We start from the raw sequence: 22,873 nt of genomic DNA, 5'->3' as shown, positions 1-22,873 counted from the left end.
CCCACTGAGGGAGAGACCCCTTCTTCCAGTCCTTTGTGTTCCTTGGAGAAAGTCAAGGGCCCTATAGAACAAACAGGGGGCTGGAGTTTCATGTATAAAGAACCCAGGAACATTTTGTTGTTTTCAGTTTTATTGGGCTGGCTATTCCCAGCATAGAGGACTCTGGGGAGATGTGAGGACCCTGGCGGGTCAGTGTGAACCCTGCCGAGAGGGGCCTTCTTGGAGCCTCATTCAGGCCACTGAACAACCGCCTCTTTCAGGAGCCTCAGCCCCGAGCCCTTCCCTGGAACAGTCCAGAAACTGCATCTCCGGGGTGGACCCCTCAAAGCGCCATGGAGGAGGCAAATCCTTAGAAAAGGCTGGCCCAGGAAGTCTGGACTGGGCCCACCCAAGGTTCCCCATCACCAGCTGGCACACAGCCTCTGGTGACAGCCCTGCTTAGGAGTTCTCAATATGTTCTTTTGAGCAGGCCACCAAGAAAAGAGTCTTGTGGCTTCTGGTTTACTGGTATTGATGAAAAGAATGCTAATGAAACCCCAAATAAAAGCAAATAAAAGTCATGGGCTTGAGAGTGCAGACAGGGCTCTCCAACAGGGAGGCGATGGAGGGAAGATTTTCTTTCTTCAGAAGACACGGAGGCCTCCCCTCCCCCTTCACTTTGCCCCTTCTGGCTCCCACTTGACCCAGCCCACTTAAGAACTCTGCTCATTCTCAGACTTGAGTTCCTGCCTCCATTCCACACCTCCCAGAAGCGAGAAGGTTGGACATGAGGTCTTCAAGCTCTTGCATGCATTTCAGATCTACCTAGGAGTCCCTGCCAACCCGCCGCCCCCCCCCCCCCGCTGTGCCACCACCCCTCCCCCTCCACTTCGGTGTCCGGATACCGGTTACCTAACAATCACCGGCCCCACAGCTCTGACATCACCCGCTGAAGATTCTCACCAGCCTGGCCAGCCAAGGGGGCCGATGTGTGGCCAGGAATGATGGCGGGGGAATGAGCGTAATGGAACAGCCAGGAACTGGTAAGGTGGGGGGGGGGGACCCCGGGCCAGAGGTAAAAGAGGGTAACTGTTGGTGACCCTGAGAGGAAAGCAGAAGTATTTGGGTTTTTTTAATTTCCCCTAAGTTTCCCACAAGATTTCATTGTTGCCCCACATTTCGCCTCCTCCCCACATAGGGAATTTCCGATTTCACTTCCTCAAAACTCGGGCCAGAGGGCCTCCACTTCCTTCGTGCCCCCACCCCTCCTCCCGCAGAGGCAGCCTTTGCGGAGAGGCCATCTCGTCTCCCCCACATGTCCAGTGCCCTTTGTGTCCTCCACTGCCGCGGGCCTCTTCCAAGCCCCAGCGCCACCGGCCTGCGGGGAGCTCAGGCGTCTTGCGGCCGGTCGGATCTTCCCCAGGGGCCTCTGCCTCCCTCCCCACTCCCCTTTCCCTCTTCACCAGCCGGCCTCCCCTACCACCTCTCTCTCTCCCTCTCCCAAAGCAGATCAAGAAGGGTGCGAAGTAGTATCAGGGAAGCAGGGGCGGGGAGGCGGCGGGGACGGGCGGCTCCGACGGGAGGCGCGGGCCGCCCCTTCCCCCGGGGTCCGCCGCTACTGCCGGGGATTCCGAGCCAGCGGGGGAGGGAGGACCGTTCGTGGGGGAACTGCGGGTGGGCCGCGCAGCCGGGGACCCGGGTGTCTAACTGAGCGTCTCGCGGACGTTCGAAGGCCCGTAGGCTCCGGGACCTCTTCGCGCCCGACTCTCTCCTCCCGCCGTCCCAACCGCAGCACTCGCGTGCGCGGCCCCACCGAGGGAGGGGCGAAAACAGGTGCGGTTGCCACGGCAGCCGGGCCAGGGGCGGGGAGCAGAGCGAGCGGCGCTCGCGATATTTGGAATAGGCCAATGGGAGGCGGGGGAGGGGAGGACGTGGCGCGGAGTTCGCGGGCGGGGCTCCTTCCTCCCCTGCCCTTTTCTCCGCGGCTCGGCGCTGCGGCGGCGGCTGCGGCGGCGGCGGTGCGCGCGCCCGAGCATGGGGTCCGGCCCTATAAAGGCGGCTCGGCGAGGCGCGCGCCCCACTCCGCAGAGGACGCTCCGCGGGCCGTGCAGTGCGCCTGCGCAGTACGGGCCGCTCCCCGCCCCCTGCCCCGCCGCCCCTCCGCCGGCCGGCCGGGCCCCGCCTCGGCTCCGCGCCCTCGCCCCGCTCTCAGCCGCCGCTCTGCCCCGCAGCAGCCAGCCCCGTCCCCGCCAGCATGTTTAGCTGGGTCAGCAAAGATGCCCGCCGCAAGAAGGAGCCGGAGCTCTTCCAGACGGTGGCCGAGGGGCTGCGGCAGCTGTACGCGCAGAAGCTGCTGCCCCTGGAGGAGCACTACCGCTTCCACGAGTTCCACTCGCCCGCGCTGGAGGACGCGGACTTCGACAACAAGCCCATGGTGCTCCTCGTGGGCCAGTACAGCACGGGCAAGACCACCTTCATCCGGCACCTGATCGAGCAGGACTTCCCGGGAATGCGCATCGGGCCCGAGCCCACCACCGACTCCTTTATCGCGGTCATGCACGGCCCCACCGAGGGCGTGGTGCCGGGCAACGCGCTGGTGGTCGACCCGCGGCGTCCCTTCCGCAAGCTCAACGCCTTCGGCAACGCCTTCCTCAACAGGTACCCGCCCCTGGCGCCGGGGAGAGGGGGGCGGTGGGGAACCCCCGGGGGCGGCCGCACTCGGGTCCCGGCCGTACTGTGGTCGTGGCCCGCCCCCCACCCCATCGTCCTTTGTCTCCGAGGCCCCAGCGAGCCCCTCTGCGACCGCTCCCTGGGACCGGGGCCCCTGCCGCTTCGCACGAGAAACCCACCGGGAGGTCTGGCGGTGGGTATCGCCGCCCCCTCCCCCGCTTCGGTCACCCCAGAATTTTCCAGGTTATCAGTTTAACTCCCGCACCGTCCCGCAGATCCCAGCCCCACTCTCCTCAGAACCGGGGTCAGAGTTGGGAAGGTGAGAGATTCTTGTCTCCACCTCCTCCCAGTGTAGTTAGTCCCAGGCTGGATGCACCGAATTCATTCAAACCAGTCCCTGTCCTCCCCTCTTCCTTCAAGTGGCTGCTGCCTAAGTGTCCTGGAAAAATATGTGAAACTTTAGTCATTCCCTTTGCTGCTGTGCTGTGCTGTGCTGTGCTTCCCTGGGGACCGCTGGTTTTGTGTGGGAGGGACAAGGAGGATCTGCTGTGGCCTGCTGAGTTTGGGGGCCGCCCACGAGGTAGCAGACAGATGGAGTGTGAACACTCCCCCTGGGGGGCAGCTCCACAGGGCCTGTGCTCTCTTAAGGGTTTCAGGAAGCAGCCTGTCTATAGCACTGGGAGCCCACGAATGAGATCCGGGCCCTGACTCCCTCACTAGGAGGTACCTTAACCTGTTTGGGCCTCAGTTTCCCCAGTTAGACGGAGGAAATCTTGCTTCTTCGTGATACAGGTCATCCTCCAAGAGTCTAACCCTCATGCTGCTGGGAAGGAAACACATTGATTTTCTGTGGTGTCCAACAGCCAAGTTCACTCTTCTTTAAAGGAACTCAAAGGCGCTTGTCAGTGGTTCTAACATCCCCGTCCCCACCCCTACCCCCAGGGACATACCAAAGGACTTCACAGATCTGCCCTTCCTGCCATCCCCCATTCAAGGAGTGACTGCACATGCCTTTCAAAGTGTGTGTCAGGGAAGAGCCTAGGAAAGAATCCTTGACTCTTGCCTTCCAGGTCTCCACCCTGTGTGATCACATTCCTTTCCAGACACTGTCCAGCCGCACAGGGTGAAACAGCTTGCTCCCGATCCAGGCCAGTGGCCAGCCTACCTCTCTGCACAGAGCTGACTTTGAGAAGACAGGCAGACTCATATTACGTTGTTTTGCCCCTTTCGGGCATTTAAGCCTGGCCTCCTGTTTTATGGCTGTTGGCATTTGTGTGTCACGGCCGGAGCTGTGTAGAGCCCTTTGAGTGAGAGGCACGGCCCTCTTCACCTTGAGCCTTCCTCTGGAGAATCGCTGTGTCCCGGAATTACTGCGCCAGTGGACCCGCGATTGGCCGGGACTGTTAGCTGGTGGGCACCAGACGGCGTTGTGCGTAGTTTGGCTGCTGTGCTGGGAATTCCAAGCATTATTAGGTCTTGACTTTCACACACAACTATGGGAAGCTAGAAGGAGGGGTGCTGCGCCTTGGGTCCTTGGGCCTCCACTTCTGAGTGTGAGAGCAGACAGCTTTTGAAAGGAGAAATGGAGTATGCGACGTGTTTCTGAAGTTGGAGACCTAAAATTTCAGTCAGATGGGATCATAGACTCATCTGGGCACACACACCCCCCCCAATCTCCGTGCCCGCTTAGAGGGCTCTGCTGATTTGCTGAGCTCACCGGGGTAGCTTACTGTAGGGCCAGCTGGCTGACTGGCCTTCATGTGTCCGGTCACCGCCTACTGCTGCTTCTGCCTGGGAAAAAAACACAGGTCAGGGATATGCTGGGTCCAGGACAGACACTCTGATGATGTTGGTGCCTCGGGATTCAAGAAGCACACTTTGATTTCCCTTTTTTTTTTTTTTTTTTTTTTTTTTTTAATTTAAGTAGGCTCCACACCTAATATGGGGTTGAACCCCTGCCCCTGCGATCGAGTCTCAGGCTCCGCTGACGAGTCCCAGGTGCCCCTTATTTTCCTCTTGCCACTTGATCTCCAGAGGGTTCTTGATCACTAAGTGTCCTTATCAGCCCAGGGGTGGGGAGGAGGTGGGGCACGGGTTTGCCCTGGAGCAGAGGCCCCAAGCTGTGTCAGCCTGTGGAGTGCACTGAGCGCCAGCCGGCCAGCCAGGCCATACAAAGGGGGCTCTTCTCTGGCTGACACAGCCTCTCCCAGCAGCTTAAAGAGACCTATTGAGTCATGAACTTGACTTTCTGCCCTTTTCACCATTAAGTGTCTGCTCTAAGACTAAAATCCAACGGAGCAGACCGAGGCAGGCTGCAGGCAAGGTGTCCTACGAGCAGCCTATGAAAACTCACTGTGTGGCTGCCACCAGCCACTTGTGGGGTGAGATGCAGTCGGTGTGTCCTTGCTGGTGGGAGATGAAGCCTCTGTGTCTGTACTGCTTGCTCCCTTTCTTGTTTCCCACCAGGCTCCCAGGGCTCCTCGGGACAGCTCACTTCCGGGTCTTACCCATTCCCTTACTCTCAGGTCTCCTTTAAAGGCGGTGCTGTGTAATGTCACCACTCCAGCCAGTTCTACTTTTGGTTCTTTTAATGGGGGCTTCTCTCCTTGACCCTTCCCCAGCAGGATCCCCAGGGCTGGCGCACCGATAATCAGGGCGTGCGCTGCTGCTGGCAGGGGGAGTCACCGGGTCCAAGGTCTGAGGGTCAGCTGGTTCTGCCCCGCTGTGCCTGCAGACACCACCCCTCGCCCTGGCGGTCTGCCCCAGGCCTGGCCACTGGTCACTTGGGGGTAGGAGGGGGGAGGGCGAAAAAGGAGAACCTTATCAGCTCGGATTCCTCCCCACAGTTGGAAAGGCAGCTTTAAGCCTGCATCCTACAGACAAAGGGTCAGTATTTTCTTTGCTCACAATGTCTTTTTCAGAGGTTTTTAAAGGAGCTTTTTCTGTGTCCAGTAAAGAATCTCTGATATCAGTTGGGACAGCCCCTTGCTGTTCTGGGCTGTTCTGTGCTTAGTGGGAACTTGGGCACACACGGTTAGGCCCTGGCCCAGGAGTTGCCAACCTCTCTGTGGCTTAAATTTGTCCCTCCTCCAGCCTGCTCCGGCTTTCAGAGAATGGGGTCCAGACTCCCGGTCCAGACTCCCTGTCCCGCCAACCAGCCCACGCATCCCCCAGCTTTTACTGGCCGCCCCCTGCCATCCCTTCATCCAAGCAGCTGGGTGGAGGGGTCGGCTGGTCCCGGCAGCAGTAAGGAAGCCTCTCCCCACCTTCCGGGTGTGAGGAAATTTACTAACTCCTACTGTCACCTTTATGTTTCCCTTCTGGAATGGAATGGTGACTCAGGCTCGTGCAGTTTGCACTAACACATCAGCAACTTGAAAGCTGAACTCTTGAACCCTGGGGGAAAAGCTAATGTGAGGGAAATGCTGAGGCAGGCCAGATTGGCTGCTGGTTGGGTTCTCAGTTAAGACACCACGGAGTGGAGGGGCGCCTGGGTGGCTCAGTCAGTGTCCCAGCGGGGAGTCTGGTTCTCTCTCTCTCTCTCTCTCTCTCTCTGCTCCTCCCCCCTGCTTGTGCGCTTTCACTTGCACTCTCATAAAATAAAATAAAATCTTTTTTAAAAAAGACAGTACAGAGTTCAGTGGCCACCCCGGAAACGCTAGAAACTCCTTTAAACTCCTTGGTCTGGGAAAAGAAGGCAGAGGTGGAGAGGAAGGTGCACAGAAAGCCCCGTCACTTTTAGAGCAGCGAGAGCTGAGTCTTGACATGTCCCCTCTGGCTCTCGCTCCCCTGCAGGTTCATGTGTGCCCAGCTGCCCAACCCGGTCCTGGACAGCATCAGCATCATCGACACTCCCGGGATCCTGTCTGGAGAGAAGCAGCGCATCAGCAGAGGTAAACAGGCTCTGACACAGCCCAGGGTGCCTTCCATCTGCGGTCTGGGACCCGGACCAGTGCTGCCCCTGAGGTCCCTCCCAGCCCAAGTGAGAACCCGTCTGACATCGGCCAGGTGTCTGCTCGGTGTACTGAGCCCTGACGGGGCAGGAGTTGCTCTCTCCCTTGGCTCCCGGGCCGAAGTTACAGAGAGCTGTCTGGGGGCAAGCACAGCCAATCTTATGACTCTCGTGCTTTCCAGCCCCTGGGGCATGCTGGGAGATGGGCAGGCTGGCGAGATGGCACCTTGGGCTGGCTGTGAGGTCACGGGAAGTCACTCTGTGTCCGGGCTCCAGGTCCCCCAGCCAGCATCATTGCTCCCCTGGGACTTCCTCACCTTAGTTGGGGTGTAAAGGCTAAGCCGTCTGAATTCCTGGTAAGCCTAGCAGGTCTGTGAGCGAGCACTTGACTCTAGCAGGCCGGCCAACAGGAGAAGCTGCAGGGGTTTGTTAAACGTTTGGGGGCTCGTGGAAAAGGGTTTAGTTTGCTCGGGGTTGGCAGTCAGCAGCCTCCCCAGGGGCTGTGCACGCTGGAAGGTTTTTGGGCTGAGTGCCGGGGCAGCCGGCCCCTGCTTGTGTCAGCTCCGGTCTTGACTTTGCCACGCTTTCCTGAAGATCGGTTCAGGATGAGCCTGAGCTGGGCTCTGTTTCTGCTGCGGCTCCTTTTTGTGGAGGGGCGGGGAGCCTCGGGGCCTGAATGCTTTCTGGCGGTTGCACGGGGGCAGGCCAGGAGCAGAGCCTACAGTTGCAGATGGGGAAAGGAAAAATCAGGCTCAGACCACGGGTGGGGGAGAAGCGACCAGATTTGTGTATCATTTACTTGCAAATCATTCCCCATGGCCCTTCCCCTCTGAGCTGCCCAGTTTTGGTGAAGTTTGCATTTGAAGCCAGCAACCTGGTGACCTGGTGACCTGGCGTTTGGGGGATGTTTATGTCTGCTGTGGCTCCCAGGGGGTGGGGGCCCTGTTCTTGGTGTTGAGAAGCCTTGCTTCTCTCTTTTTTTTTTTTTTTTTTTTTTTAAATCCAGGCTGTGGGCCTCTGCCAGTAAGGGCTTATCTCAGAGCTCCCTGAAACTGCTCTGTCTCTCAGTCTGGTTTAAGCTCTTAGCTTCTGCACCCCAGTGAGAAAGACAGTCCTGGGAGTTCAAGGGAGCAGCTTTGGGACCCCTTCTGAAAAGGCAAGGGCTGGGGCTCCTGGCTGGCTCAGTTGGAGGCGCACTCTTGATCTCAGGGTTGTGAGTTCGAGTCCTACGTTGGGTGTAGAGATTACTTAAAGAAATAATACGGGGCGTGTGGGTGGCTCAGTCAGTTAAGTGTCTGCCTTTGGCTCAGGTCAGGATCCTCTGCATCCCAGGATTGAGTCCTGCTTCAGGCTCCCTGCCCAGCGGGGAGTCTGTTCCTCCCTCTGCCCTCCCCCACCTTTGTGCTCTTGCTCGCTCTCTCAAATAAATAAGTAAAATCTTAAAAAAAAAAAACCTTTAAAAATAAAAGAGCAAGGCTGTTTTTCCTTTCTTACTGCTCTTGTTCCAAGCTGGTTTTAAGAAAATGCTTGGTAAGCATTCAAGAGAAAGACCCACAAGGAGGGATTTATCCTCTGTTTACTTCCAGCCTGAGTTATCCTAGAGGGACCTTGTTGGAGGCTCCCTAGTGGTATCTTCAGAATGATCTGGAAGAGTAGGCAGAGGGGCTGCTTGTAACTGGGGCCATGGGGTAGAGAACTAAGCCGCCTCTGGGCTGCGCACAATGCTCCCAGCCCAGGGGTCAGTCGATGCGTGCAGGTCTTCGGATAGGGGCCGGGATAGGGACCGTAGCTTACAAAAAGAGGCTTAACATCTCAGGCTGTGTTCACTGTGACCTTCAGAGCTGGGAGTTCAGGCATTTGCAGGAAAGGGTACGGGGTTCTTGTGACCCTTATGACCCCGGGGACCACTGTTTTCCCCCAGTGCTGTGGCGTGCCCCTGCTGCGGGGGGGGGGTGGGGGGGAGGCGCGGCGGCGTGTCTTTGACACATCAGCCTGGGTCCAGGGAGCCCAGCAGGCTGATGGGTTGGGAGGGTAGGTCTGGCTGCTCTGGGCACCCTGCCCTCTCTGCTGGGATGCGCCTTCTGCCCCTGGCCTCCTTTCCTGGTCGGCAAATGGTGGGCAGCGGTGTCTAGACCTTCTCTCTCTGGGATGGGCCCCACTGCGGCGCCTCCCTGGGCTGTCTGGGGGTGGATCTGTGGACATAGGGTGCATGTGATGGGGGAGGTGTTTGGGGGGGGGACATGAGGTGTGCAGGGCGATTTCCACCCTCAAGTTGTCTGTGCAGGTGGCAGATTCTCAGCAGAGGAAGCCAGCAGGGGACGCCAGGGCTCTCCCCTGCTTGCCTCTGCCCCCCTCCAGGTGTGAGACTTGACCCCTCTCTGTCCTGGGGCAGCTGCTCCCCCACCCCATGGTGGGCAGGAAGGTGGAGTGGGGTTTAATCTGATTGGAGCAGGGCTTCCTTTTGTGAAATAGCGAGATCAAACTGATTTTACTGGACAGTTCTTTCCCTCCAGGACCCAAGTAACTAAAAGTTACTAAGTTGGGATTTGCTCTGCAATATGTTTGGTGTGAGTGTTTTATCAGCCAGAGAGAGACCATCGCGCATTACCTCTCCGCGGTGCTGCCTGTGGTCTTCGAGGGAGGTGGCCGCTAGCTGGACAGGGAAAGGAGTCGCCGTCTGCTCAGAGGCCCCACCCACCAGTCTTTGCAAAGGTCCCGTGTGGCCCTGTCCAGCAGAGGAAGTCAGAGGAGGGCAGTGCGTTCCAGGCTCCGCGGCCAGCTCGCCTGTCTGCTCTCTTTGCTGACAGCATGGAAAGCAGGTGTTTCCCTCTCAGCAAGATAGGACCAGCAGAAAACACGGGTCCTGGGCAAGCAGCGTGCAGTTCTCTGGTCTGCGGATCTTGTTCCCTGGAAACAAGGTTCTTTTGCATTAGAGTTGTTAATTACATTTATGTCCATTTCCCACCGTATCTGCCAGGCCCCTCCTGGCTTCTTCCCCTTTTTCCTGTGGTCCCTAATGTGTGAGGAAATACCTTCTGGAAAGATAACACAGGGGCTGTGTAGGCCCAGAGCAGTCAGGATATAGGCCAGGCTCTGCAAGAGACTCCCAAGAGTTACTCAAGGAAGAAGGGGCCTCCGTGGGGGTCTCAAGCTGCACTTCCCTGGTGTGCTAATTGGAGGGACTTTTTTTTTTTTTTTTTAAAGATTTTATTTATTTGAGAGAGAGAGCATGCTTGAGAAGAGAGAGGGTCGGAGAGAGAAGCAGACTCTGCCAAGCAGGGAGCCTGATGCGGGACTCGATACCCAGACTCCAGGATCATGACATGAGCTGAAGGCAGTCGTTTAACTAACTGAGCCATCCAGGTGCACATAATCCGAGTGACTTTAAAGATAAAACATTCTCCTGTGTCAGCAGAGAAAGGTGATTTGTGGGGACAACATTCGTTCTTGAGTGCCATGTGACTGATAAAGGGCATTCCAAAGGGCATCCGGGGCCTGGTGGGGCGGGCGCCCTTCGCTCCCAGGCTCCTGCCTGTGCCTGCGCAGTCACAAGCCAGAGCAGGGATTTCCCACAGCGGGTCCCGGGGTTGTGGGGGGCAGGTGCACTCAGGTGGAGGCCCGAGCCTGGGGGTTAGGGGCCTGGCCGGGGCACTCCCTGCCATCGTCACCTTGTGGCTGTGAGCTGGGTATTGTCACTTTTGTGCCCTGATTTCCCTCACGTGAGTTGTGTCCGCAGGGAAGTGTTCCTTCAGCTTGGGTTTGGAAGCTGACACCTGGCCAGCCTTGGGCCCGCCGTTTTGTATGTGGTCTGTACCAATGCCTCGGAGTGAGCCGGCGCCCCTTCTTAGCTGTCACACAGCTACACATGGGGAAGCCCTGCTGCCTTCCAGACGAGGAGGCTGAGGCTTGGGAAGGTTAAGTTGTTCGCACAAGGCTGCACGGGCAGGTGTGTGTCTGTGGGCCCAGCAGGAGCAGTGCCCCCCAGCCCCCCAGCCACCCGCCACCCCGTTACGGAGAGGGCACACGCCAGCCCGGCCTACAACAGCACTTAGAGCCCAGATCGGGCATATCTTTGACCTGTTGCGTGGTGACGTTGCGGGGCTTCTGAGCTCTCCTGACAGTTCTCTCCCAGCCTGAAGTCAGACTCCGAGTTCACAAATGGACCCGAGGTCCAGGGCTTGGAACAACCATGCTGGTGTCTTCTTCCTTTTCCCTGTTCTCAGGCTCTAGCCAGGATCACCTCCCCGCCCCAGACCCTCTGCGGATGGGTGTAGGACCCCTGGCCAGGGCTGGCTTCTCACTGGCCCTCCTACTGACTGACCCCTGGTTCCCAGGCTCCCTCCAAGCCTGGAAACCGCCCCAGTAGGCAGGTAGGGCCTTCCAGGGGCAGACCTGAAGTCCTGTGACTCTGAGGGGGCCCGCGCTGTGGGCAGCCCCCTGTTCCTGCTGACCCTTGCGACTGCCTCCAGAGCTGCCCCATCCCTAAAAGCCCTCCATCGAGGTCGGGGTTCTCTGCAGTCCGTAGACTGCTCCATGAGATGGCCTGCAAGCCTCTGGCTAGGCCACGCGCTGCACCCTTCTTGGATTCCGCATGCGCACAGAGTGGATGAGGTCGGAAGGTTCGGGCCCCAGCTCCGTACTTGAGCCAGGGACCCTGGGGAGTTCCTGCAGCCTGTGTGCTGACCCCTTGCCCTAGTATCTCATGCTCAGTGACATGTTCAGGCAGCGTCAGCTAATTACAAACAGATGTCCAAAAAATCCAGGAATTCCCAGACTTTGATTAGAAAGACCTTTCTCTGACTAACACCCTGAGGAGTCCAGAGGCTAGGGAAGCACTGACTCAGCCGGAGTTTCCCTTCCTGGCCCCCTGGCCGCCTCCAGGCCTCCCTCTCGCCCCTGCCCCACCCCCACTCTGGTCCCCGGACAGCTTTTGGCCCAGCCTTTGGCGGGAATGCAGCAGCTCTGCCGAGGGGCGTGGGCCGCTGGCTGCGGAGGAGTGGGACCAGCCGGCGCCCGGCACCTGCTGGCTTCGGGGGGCTGTGAGCTGGCAGCTGGCCCGGGCGCCTGCGAATGTTCCGTTTATATTCGGTGGTACGGGGCATTCTTTGAGCATGAGAGGTGATCATTGCCCACACAGCCCTCTGAGTCTGCACTCCTTGAGCCCGAAATACAGTTCCTGGGTGTAAATGAGAACAAACATTTACCAGCGCTTACGGGCCACCAGGCACCACTTCGGTGCCCACAGCCATGATCAGCGTCTGGTCTTTCCATCAGCCTGGAAAGTTCCCTGCTCCCCTTTATAATCCCCTCTGGTCCCCGGCAGTATCAACGGACCTGATACTTATCCGTGAGGGTTTGCCTTCTCTAGAATGCCCGGTACAAGTCTTCCATGCTTGGGGGTGTTCGTCATGTTTGAGAACATTGACCCATCATTCCTCCCGTGTACCTCATGCCTGATCCATTCACCTGCCGAAGAGCCTTGGCGTTTCCAATTGGGGGCCCTTTTGAATAAAGTTCCTACAGACATTTGCATAGTACAGTGTGGAGTTCAGTTTCTTTCTTTCTTTCTTTCTTTTTTTTTTTTAGATTTTATTTATTTATTTTTTTGACAGAGAGATCACAAGTAGGCAGAGAGGCAGGCAGAGAGAGAGAGGAGGAAGCAGACTGCCCACTGAGCAGAGAGCCCGATGTGGGGCTCGATCCCAGGGTCCTGGGATCATGACCTGAGCCCAAGGCAGAGGCTTTAACATACTGAGTCCCCCAGGCGCCCCATGGAGTTCAGTTTCTTAATTTCTCTTGGGTAAATACCTAGGAGTGGGGAGGCCCCTTTCTCCTCGCCGCTGAGTGACACCAGGAAAGTCCTTCCCGGAAGAGAGTGCCCGCCAGAGGAATCTCGGCCACCACGTTGGTTCTCTCTCAGCTCCTTCATCGTCCCCCTGCTGTCCTGCGCCCCCTCTCCCGTGCCCAGCACCGGTTGGAAACGTGTGTGGTGGGAGCCACGGCAAGAAATACCAAGGCCCACGCAGCTTGAATGGCAGGAAACAAAAGTCGTTTGCAGGCAAGCCCTCTATTGTTGATGTTCTAGAAACTTGGAATGTATGAAGCAGCTTTTCCCCCAGCTGCTGGAACTACCTGTATTTGGAGGGCGCCAGGAGAGGGCGAGGACCTGTCACAACTTCCTTTCTTTCACCTCTGTGCCCGTGGCGGGGAGCGGGACACTTGTCAGGACGGCAGACCTGGTGAGGAGCCCGAGGGGCCCAGAAGAGGCCGGGTGAGGACAGAGCGGAGACGGGCGGCACGTTTGGATGTCCTGTTCGCGTGGCCCTGAGTGCTTGCTTCCCGAGGTCGAGCCCAGCCCTCAGCCAGGTTGCCCCGAGGGCACAAGCGACTCTTCTTTGTCCCCTCTTCCTGGGTCCCCAGGTCTGTGCCTGTGTGCTGAGACTGACCGCAGTAATAACCCTTCTCGGTGCACGGTTCGGTGGCATCGAGTACGTTCGTGGCGTTGTGTGACGGTCCCCACCATCTGCCTTTCCGACTTCTCCGTCTTCCAGACAGAAACAGCACCCCGTTAACCACTCGTTCTCCGTCCCCCTCGCTGCAGCCCCCGGCCCCCTCAGCTCTCCTTTCTGTGTCTGCGGACGTTGGATGCATGGAATCGTGCAGCGTTGGTCCCTTTGTGCCCGGCTTATTTTAAAATTTTTCCAAAGTCCCAGAGCTTTCTGTGCGAGGGCTTGCCCCTTATCAGAGACGGCACCGGCTTTTCCTCACACTGTGGATTCAGGGGCCCAATGCGTCCTGGGGCCGAGGCTGACCCCTCGTGTGTCCCGAAGCCTGGAGGCTCACCGCCTTGGGTGATGCCTACGGTGGGGGCACTGGCCTCCATTGAGGCTTTGGTGCTGCTGCTGCTGTGGGTCCAGCCCTGGAGACACCATCCATCAGGCCAGAGTGAGGGTTTGGTGGACAGATGGGTGCCGGGTGGGCGTGGCAGAGGCTGCAGCCACGTGGTTGTGCGCGGTCATACAGCTGTGATGACGTCCCATGTGCCTAAGTGCCGTGACCCTTTTCATGACCCGTGGACGTACTTGGCCAGGCACCATGTCTCCCGCCCCAAAACTTGGAGCATTTTTCATAATAAACAGGAAATTTCATTCACCTGCACAAAAAAAAAAAATGGACTTAGCTCTGTTGGCTCCAGCTTCAGGTGTTGGCGGATAACGGGGCTTGGGGGGGGGCGGGCAGGAGGGAGCACTTGGAGTTCTTGGCTCTTCCCGTGGCGACTCGGGCGCCACGATTCAGAGATGGCTGCTCCCCCTCCTCCTCTCTGTCATTCCTGGAGTCTTTCTGGGCCCCTACCAGCGGGGGACATTGGGTGGAGGCCGGGGGCTGAGCTCAGCTCCCTCTGTGCTGTCCTGACTCCTGGGCCAAAATGAACTTGGCCTGGAGCCCGGCCCATCAGGGAACCCCTGGTTCCAGCACCTCGCCTCTGGCGCCGCTGCCTCCCCAGCCGTGCGAATCTGGGCTCGTTCAGCGTGTGGAGGTCTGAGGACAGGCAGGGTGGTGAGGGCAGGAGTTGGGCCTTGTTTTTGCTGAGCGGGAGCCGTCATTCAGTCCTGAGTCTCCCTAGCCTGCTGCTCTGCCCTCCCTTCGCGGTTTCTGCCAGGAGTTTCTCTCGGAGCCAACCGCGTGGTGTCCGGGGCCGTGGGGGCCGCATCCTCTGCCCCCGGTGGCCTGTGGTGCTGGCTCCAGGCCTCCTCACACCTTCTGGGCACGGACAGTTCGGTGGTGGTCCGGCTGTTTCTGACCCTCAGCATGGGCCTCGGGTAGGCGAATGGCTGCCCTGCCTGGGCTCAAGTTCAGATTCTCCGAGGCCTTACTGCCCCCTCCCCCACCCCTGCCCCCTCCGCCCTGGTGCACCTCCCTTCCCACTGACCCCCTTTGGAAACTCCAGCCGGTCGAGGGGCCGCTTCTGATCAGGGTGGCCTGTCTCCCTGGCACACTGGGCAGGGGCACGGATTGCCCACTGGAGCTGTGGTGAGGCTGCGTGCTAAGTCAACGGAAATAGTGAATTTGAGGTTTTCCTGAGGTTTCAGTCTCACCCCGAGGACGAAAGCTGGCCTCTGGCCCCAGGACCAGGCTGAACTTTGGTGACTCTCAGTTCTGACTGGTAGTGCTGGCCCAGGCCCCTCGGCCGCTCCTGCCTGTGGGAGCATGTGTGCGCGCTCGTGTGCGTGCGTGTGTGGGTGTGTGACCTGATCTCATCTGCTCTATAGTCAGAGAAGGAGGAATTGTTTCTGGAATTCCACAGATCGAGAAATTGTAACTCAGGAGTGAGGGACAGCAGGTCTCAGTCAGTGCCTGGCGCTGCGAGTCGAATCCAGGTCTATCTTGGTTAAGAGCCAAGCACTCTTTCTGAATGCTTAAGTGTGGGGCGAGGCTTGGAACGCTGTGGCTTCGGGCATACAGTTCTGCAGCGCACTTGAACCTGGGGGACCTGGTGGCCAGAATGTTTATGCTTCACCCCTCGGCACGCCCCACCGTTAACTGTATATCTTAAAGCCCTGGCAGTGGGGCCCCGGTTCTGGCCTGAGTAGAAGTCGTCTCTTGAGGAGCCCATTTGGGGACCTGCATTCAGTCCAGGAGCCTTGGCAGGACCCGGAGCAGCTGAATACCTCCCTGCTGACCTACTGAGCAGGTTCCCCTGGGGCCAGGGGGGGCTGCCCTCCCTCCTCATGGCACCATCGGTCACTCTGTCCTTTTTCTCTGTTCCCTCCCTCTACCTGGTACTTTTCTGTAACCTGTAGTCCACACAGCACATGGCGACATCCCAGTGTGTTCAGGGTGGCGAGCATGTTGTGCAGGCAATGCTAGCCTGGGGCCGGCTGTCAGGACCGGGGTGGGGGGGCTGTAGCTGGCCGGGGTCTCAGGCTCTTCTCTGGGGAAACAGCTTCTCCAGCTTACTTTCAGGAGCTCGACTGTGCTCTGGGGTATGTTTGCTGCTGCTTAAGAGGCCCGGCCTGTGTCGGACATGGCCTGTGGGGATTGGGTGAAGAACCAGGAGCCCAGGGACAAAGGAGGCTTGCCCAGAATCACCCGGAGAGGAAATGGTAGCTCGGGGGCTTTGAGCCAAGCTTCCCAAAGACTCTTAGGCCATTGTTGTCACGTGGTCTTCCTACATCTTCTCATCTTTATTCCTAAAAGTTGAGAAATAGGGGCGCCTGGGTGGCTCAGTCGGTACGTGTCTGTCTTCAGCTCGGTTCAGGATCCTAGGGTCCAGGGATCGAGCCCCGTGCTGGGCTCCCTGCTCAGCAGGGAGTCTGCTTCTCCCTTTGGCTTGTGCTCGCACGTGCGCGCTCTCTCTCTCTCAAAGAAAGAAATATTACAAGTAAAAAAATACAAGATGAGAAATAGAACCTCCCTCCTTCTGGGGGCAGTGGAAGAAGTGGAAACATTTCGAAGAGACGTGGCTGTGAAATAGGGTACAGGTTTGGGGCGCCTGGGTGGCTCAGTGGGTTAAGCCGCTGCCTTCGGCTCAGGTCATGATCTGAGGGTCCTGGGATCGAGTCCCGCATCGGACTCTCTGCTCAGCAGGAAGCCCACTTCCCTCCCTCTCTCTCTGCCTGCCTCTCCATCTACTTGTGATTTCTCTCTGTCAAATAAATAAATAAAATCTTAAAAAATAAAAAAGAAATAGGGTACAGGTTAAAGTGCTGTTGCAGAGACCCAAAAATCCTTTGGCTTAAATCAGATATCCGCTAGTTTACGTGAAAAGTAACAGTTCAAGGCCATCCTGAACGTTCAGCTTTCATCTCCGAACTCAAGGTGGTTGCTCCTGCTCCTGCTATCACATCTGCATTCCATTCCTTAGGAAGGGAAAAGAGGACAAAGGTCTTAGAAACCTTGTTCATGTCTGCTGCAGGAGAGGCTAGGAACTAGCGGGCCAGAAGTCAGCTAGAACTGGTCCATTCTGTCATTCAAGGGAGAGCTCCAATGAGCAGTTTCTGCTACAGATGGCCACGTCCACCAGGAGGCTTCCACTGGACGGTGGGGGACTTGGAGTTGAGAGCTAGACTTGATGTAGTCCAGCTACCTCATTTTAGAGAAGTGTTGAAGACCTGGGGGTGGTGATGCGTAGCATGGCGTAGGCTTATCTGGGCGGCAGAGATGGGCTAGAGTTCATGGTTTGGGCCGTAGGCCTGTGGTCTCCGTCCTACAGCTGAACTCTGCTGCTGTAGACCCGGGCAGCCACAGACGGTCCGGAGGAATGTGGCCATATCCCAGTCAAACTCCGACATACGGAGCAGGTGATGGGCCAGCTGCTGTTGGCCGGCCCCTGCTGTGGAGAATAATTGAGGTTCCTAGAGGAGGGGGTGCCGGCACGGGTGCCCCGCAAGTAGCAGCTGCAGGTGTCACGGCTGTTCCTTACTGTCCTTGTCATACAAGAGCATGTCGCGGGCAGGCTGCAGCCGGGTCTCTCTTCTTCTCTGTGCTGAGCTCCCCTCCATGTCCTTGCCGCCTTAGAGCTCAGACTTCGTGACTTCTTTTCTTTCTTTTGAGATTTTATATATTTATTTGACAGCAGGAGTGAGGATAAGCAGGACAGTGGGGGGGAGGTATTGGGAGGGGGGAACTGCCTGCCGAGCAGGGAGCCCGACGGGGGGCTGGGTCCCAGGACCTGAGCCGCCAGCAGACGCTTAACGCGCTGAGCCACCCAGGCACCCCTGGATTTTGTGACGACTTCTGCGTTATCTGTGGCGCACCTCTCCGTGCCAGGTGCTCTGTGGGCGAGGGTCACACCGGGCGGACACAGAAATAGGGGGACCCAAGGCCCTGCGCTCTGGGTGCTGTGCTGGCCCCGTGCGGACACGGTGGGGATTTAAATGAGCCCAGGCTGGGCAGTCCCAGGTCGAGTCGGGGAGGAGAGCCTCAGAGCAGCCCGGCCCCCGGTGCCCCCGAGCTCAGCCCGCTCTTCCCGCAGGGTACGACTTTGCCGCCGTGCTGGAGTGGTTCGCCGAGCGGGTGGACCGCATCATCCTGCTCTTCGACGCCCACAAGCTGGACATCTCGGACGAGTTCTCCGAGGTCATCAAGGCCCTCAAGAACCACGAGGACAAGATCCGCGTGGTGCTGAACAAGGCGGACCAGATCGAGACCCAGCAGCTGATGCGGGTCTACGGGGCCCTCATGTGGTCCCTGGGCAAGATCATCAACACTCCTGAGGTGGTCAGGGTCTACATCGGCTCCTTCTGGTCCCACCCGCTGCTCATCCCTGACAATCGCAAGCTCTTTGAGGCGGAGGAGCAGGACCTCTTCAAAGACATCCAGTCTCTGCCCCGCAACGCTGCCCTCCGGAAGCTCAATGACCTCATCAAGCGGGCGCGGCTGGCCAAGGTAGACTTGTGGGGGGGGACTGCTGGGGAGGGCCCCAGGATCGAGCTGCCATGGCTCTTGGGGTGCCCGAGACCCATCCCCGTAACCCACTGCCGCACCTCTGCCCTGTGTCTAAACGGGTCCTCTCTGCACCCATGGGTGCGGCCCTTTCTCAACTGAATCCTCCTGGTGCATGCAGACGTTAATCAGGAGGGGTGCGCTGGGCCGGGGGCAGCCTGGGAAGTGGGGAGGAGGCGAGGGCAGGTCTTACCGGCGTCCCCGCCCAGGCCTGTCGAGCATTCCGCACGGGTGGGCTGCTGGGGACACAGTGGGGACTGACACGCACTTCCAGCGCGCCCTAGTCGTACCAGGAAGGTGGAATGTGTGGAGTAAAGCCAGGCCCAGTCGTTTGTCCTGTCGTGGGATGCCGCAGAAGGTGGCCACTGGGAGGCCGCGGGTGGGCATGGGTACATATGCCAGGACAGGAGGGAGCTAGCAGAGAGATGGGGGGCAAGCCTGTCAGCCGAGGGAGAACCCTGGGTGGCCTTGGTCCCCAGTGGTCTTGTGAGCCATCCTGCCCCCCTGGGGAGGCACAGGGCCCGCTGGCCTCTGCTGGCGCATCTGGATCGCCCAAAAGCCTAGAATCTCGACACCTGCCTACAGACTTCAGGGAGACTGGCTGGGGCTGGGAATGGAGGTGGATGCCACCAGCAGGCCCCTTCGGTCACGGAGGGGCAGAACATATCCCACAATGTAGCCCGGCCACCTCTGTGCACATGCGCAGATCCTGGATCCATGGAGCTCCAAGCTCGGCTTCAACGGGGACCCTGAGCATCACTGCTTCTCTGACGACTTGGCCGTGGAGGGCAGGGGTGTTCACACCTGCCTCGGGGCTCTGGAGGTGTAGGAAGGGGTTCTGTGGGGGTTAGGGCTTTGGCAAAGGCAGTACTGTGGCTGGTAAGACAGTCACCCCAGGCTCCCCAATAAAGGACCGAGGAGGGGTGCCTCCTCTCCAGTGGCAGGCCCCCTCTGGCGAAAACCAAGAGGAACCCTGAGTCCCGGGCTCCTGGCTCTGGGAACGCACCGCACGTGTGCAGTTCTGGCTTTTGAGTGTCCACCAGGGGCCCCACACAGTGGCTCAGGCTGCGCCACGCCATCACAAGGTCTGAAGTCAGGTGGCATTTTGGTGCTCGCTGTCTTTTTTTTTTTTTTTTTTTTTTTAAAGATTTTATTTATTTATTTGACAGAGATCCAAGTAGGCAGAGAGGCAGGCAGAGAGAGAGGAGGAAGCAGGCTCCCCACTGAGCAGAGAACCCGATGTGGGGCTTGATCCCAGGACTCTGAGATCATGACCCAAGCTGAAGGCAGAGGCATTAACCCACTGAGCCACCCAGGCGCCCCGGTGCTCACTGTCTTGAGTAAAAAGAACTCAACGTTCACCTACCACCAGTCCTGGTCTCCACACTGGTTACCTAGAGTGCTCGTGGATCCCACCGGAATGTGCTAGAAGGACAAGCTCTCGGGCCCCACCCTGCATCACTGAACCATCTGGGGATCTGTCTGCACAGTGAGGTCGCAGGATCTGCTCTGGGGGATCCAGGAACCCTCAGTTTTCCACATGTCTCACTTCTGGAAGCTTCCCAGGGAGGGGGGTGGTTCTGGGAAGGGAACCAGTGAGAAAATCCATGTCGCTGGCTCCTGGCCTCCCATTTCCAGGCTGCAGGGAAGGGCAGAGCTCCTCCCTCTTTGTCCAGTGCACCCCCCACACCATCCCCCACCAGAGGGGCCACCTGTACCCTCACGCAGCCTTCTTCAGGGAGGGAACGACGGGCGGGCTCTCCATTCACCGACAAGTGGTGTGTAATCGCCTGGCCTGTGGGCACCCTGAGTCACCGTGCCCGGAAAACCCCAAGGCTTCCGATCTTGTCCCGCACCTGTGGGTTCCAGACGGCTTCCCTTTCCTGGAGCGAGTGGCTCTTCGTGCCAAGCCGCACGGGCCGGTGACGGGCAGAGCGGGGGCTGCCCTGCCGCGGCGGGCCTGCTTCCCTAGAGCTGTTCTCAGCCGGTGGGGCTCCCAGCCTGGGACACACAGGGTCCAGCTTATAGGGGGGTTTTGAGGGGATCGAGTTGCCAGGGCTGGGAATAGGAGGGTGAGGCTGGCTGCCTGCAGCCCTTCACGCCTGGACGTTCCTTGGCAAGGCAGTGGGATCCGAGAGCCCGTGGCCTTGGAGGGCGGCCAACGCTACCAGCTCACTGCGGGGAATGACGGGTGTGCCGCCCTTCGTTGGCAGACGTTGAAGTAAGGTACCGAGCTTAGAGGAACTTCAAAACATCTGGGCAGCAGCTTATGTGCTTTTCTTAACACTTACTCATTCCGGGTGATAAACTGAGCAGAGCTCGGGCTGCGTTGGGGTTTTGTGACCTTGACATCAGCGGCCCCCAACGTGTGCTTGCGGATGGCGGGACAGCAGGTCCTGTATCTCTGCTGTGGGGTGCGGAGCTGGGGGTGTGCCCGGCGCCGCAGAGAGCACGGGCCCTGGGCGGCTGCGGGCGGTCCCTGGTGACCTCAGCCTCCTGAGGCAGCCCATCTCCGGCCCCTCCCGACATGGTGTCCCTTCCTGTTTTCCAGGTCCACGCCTACATCATCAGCTCCCTCAAGAAGGAGATGCCCAATGTGTTTGGGAAAGAGAGCAAAAAGAAGGAGCTGGTGAATAACTTGGGAGAGATCTATCAGAAGATCGAGCGGGAGCATCAGATCTCCCCCGGGGACTTCCCGAGCCTCCGCAAGATGCAGGTATGGCTGCCCCACTTGGCCTCCCACACAGGGGCCCCCCGAGTTCAGTGGCAGCACCCCGCTGCGGGCCATGACATCGCAGAGGGGAATGTGGTGACTCACCCTGAGCGGTGGGGGGAAGGGCGGAGCACCAAGCCTCCCAGCACCCTCAGGGCTCCTCCCTCGCTGCACCCCCCTCCCCCCCGCCCGCCCCGACCCCAGCCCTCAAGGGAAGGTGCTGTTGCCACTTTGACCTTACAAGCTCCAGAGCCAAAGCTGAGGGGCGAGCCAGGGTGGGGTTGTGACCTGGGCCCAGCTCTTGCCTGGCCTGGCATCTGCGGGGACCTAACCCGGCCTTCCCCCCTCCCCTGCCCACCACAGGAGCTCCTGCAGACTCAGGACTTCAGCAAGTTCCAGGCCTTGAAGCCCAAGCTGCTGGACACGGTGGACGACATGCTGGCCAACGACATCGCCCGGCTCATGGTGATGGTGCGGCAGGAGGAGTCCCTGATGCCCTCCCAGGCTGTGAAGGGCGGCGCCTTCGACGGCACCATGAACGGGCCCTTCGGGCACGGCTACGGCGAGGGCGCCGGCGAGGGCATCGACGACGTGGAGTGGGTGGTGGGCAAGGACAAGCCCACCTACGACGAGATCTTCTACACCCTGTCGCCTGTCAACGGCAAGATCACGGGCGCCAATGCCAAGAAGGAGATGGTCAAGTCCAAGCTGCCCAACACGGTGCTGGGGAAGATCTGGAAGCTGGCCGATGTGGACAAGGACGGGCTGCTGGACGACGAGGAGTTTGCCCTGGCCAACCACCTCATCAAGGTCAAGCTGGAGGGCCACGAGCTGCCCGCGGACCTGCCTCCACACCTGGTCCCACCCTCCAAGCGGAGGCACGAGTGACCGCCCTGAGTGACCGCCAGCGCGGCCCCCCGGGGGGGAGGGGCCATAAAGACTGAGCCGCGGTTCCTCGGCTCTTGCGAAGGAAAACCACCATCTTTCTTTTCAGGCTGTTCTCGGGCCCAGCAGGGAGGCGGGTGGTACTTGTATGTGAATGATGGAATTTTGTGCACAAGAACTATGGATATTTTTAATATATAACGTTAGAGGCAGTGTTCTTTCTTGCCTCCTCCGTCTGACAGCCCCACGCACGTGAGCCCCTGTCCTCCCCGCTCCCGGCTCTACTGTACAGCACATGCCCCCCCCCAGCAGCTGTGGGGACCCCGGGGCCATGTGTAGACAGGAACCCCAGCATTCCCGCTGGTTTCTAAGCTGAGGGCTGCTTTGCTGAGCGCGTGGCTCCTTCCCTGTCCGGCTCTGCCCCCTCCCCACGCTCCCGGAATAAGCTGGTCTGGTGCCTTCCACCTCGCCCTCCCGGGCAGCCCCCGGTGCGCGGGCCCTGCTCTCCGCTCTCACATCCCCCCACCCCAGCTTGAAAGTCACAGAAACGAGCCCAGCTCCCATTTTTATGAGCTCCAGGGAATGAGGGGGGATGTGAGAACGTCCCTCAGGAAAACATAAGCTACTTTTATTCTGTGAAGTGACACCTTTCCTACTTGACCGAATTTTCCAGTAACTTCCCAACTAGGGGCAGCTCCACCCAGGCGCCGTGGACCTGGAGAGCACACCCTGTTGGGGACCCCAGGGTTTGTGTTTCCTCCTTCTCCCTTTCATGCTCCTGGAACATTCTGGTGTTCCTCCTCCCCCAACTCGGATGGGTGGTGGCCTCCATGAGTCTGGCCTGGCTTGGTGCTCCCGCCCGGGGCCTCAGGTCCAGACATCAGAGACCAGGGACAACCCGCCCCTTCCCGCTCCTCCATTCTCCCCTCGAGCAAAGCAGGGCAGCGGATGTCTCGGATGCCCTCAGAATCAATCCCCCCGGACTGAGGGACAGGACTGGAGGCAGTGAGCAGAGCAGCCGGGGCAGGCCACCTCTCAGCTTTGCCTTGGCCGGGCTCTCCCAGCAGAGCCATGGTGGGGGAGACCCAGGACACACCCCACTCACTGGCTTCCTGCTGGAGCCACGGGCAGGGGAGCACACGTCCCACCGGGCACCCCCCCAGGCCAGGTCTCAGGGACTCCTCCGTCGGACCTCTTCTGCGCCCCCTGACCCCAGCCCCCCAGGGCTG

General features: G+C 59.1%; 1 protein-coding gene across 1 annotated transcript; it reads left to right on the top strand.

The window, feature by feature from the left end:
* The first annotated feature begins 878 nt into the window (after positions 1–878).
* On the top strand, positions 879–21,856 carry EHD1 (EH domain containing 1). The gene is made up of 6 exons (XM_059146578.1): positions 879–1,022; positions 2,211–2,637; positions 6,445–6,542; positions 17,577–17,989; positions 20,598–20,762; positions 21,123–21,856. Exons 1-6 carry the CDS (start codon positions 995–997, stop codon positions 21,645–21,647), a joined length of 1,656 nt encoding a protein of 551 aa, XP_059002561.1. The 5' UTR covers positions 879–994; the 3' UTR covers positions 21,648–21,856.
* Positions 21,857–22,873: the final 1,017 nt, after the last annotated feature.

This window comes from Mustela lutreola, chromosome 1 (genome assembly GCF_030435805.1).
Source record: "Mustela lutreola isolate mMusLut2 chromosome 1, mMusLut2.pri, whole genome shotgun sequence".
NCBI lineage: Eukaryota > Metazoa > Chordata > Mammalia > Carnivora > Mustelidae > Mustela > Mustela lutreola.
The sequence above is the reverse complement of the archived record's forward strand: the minus strand, read 5'-3'. Positions and strand labels throughout refer to the sequence as shown.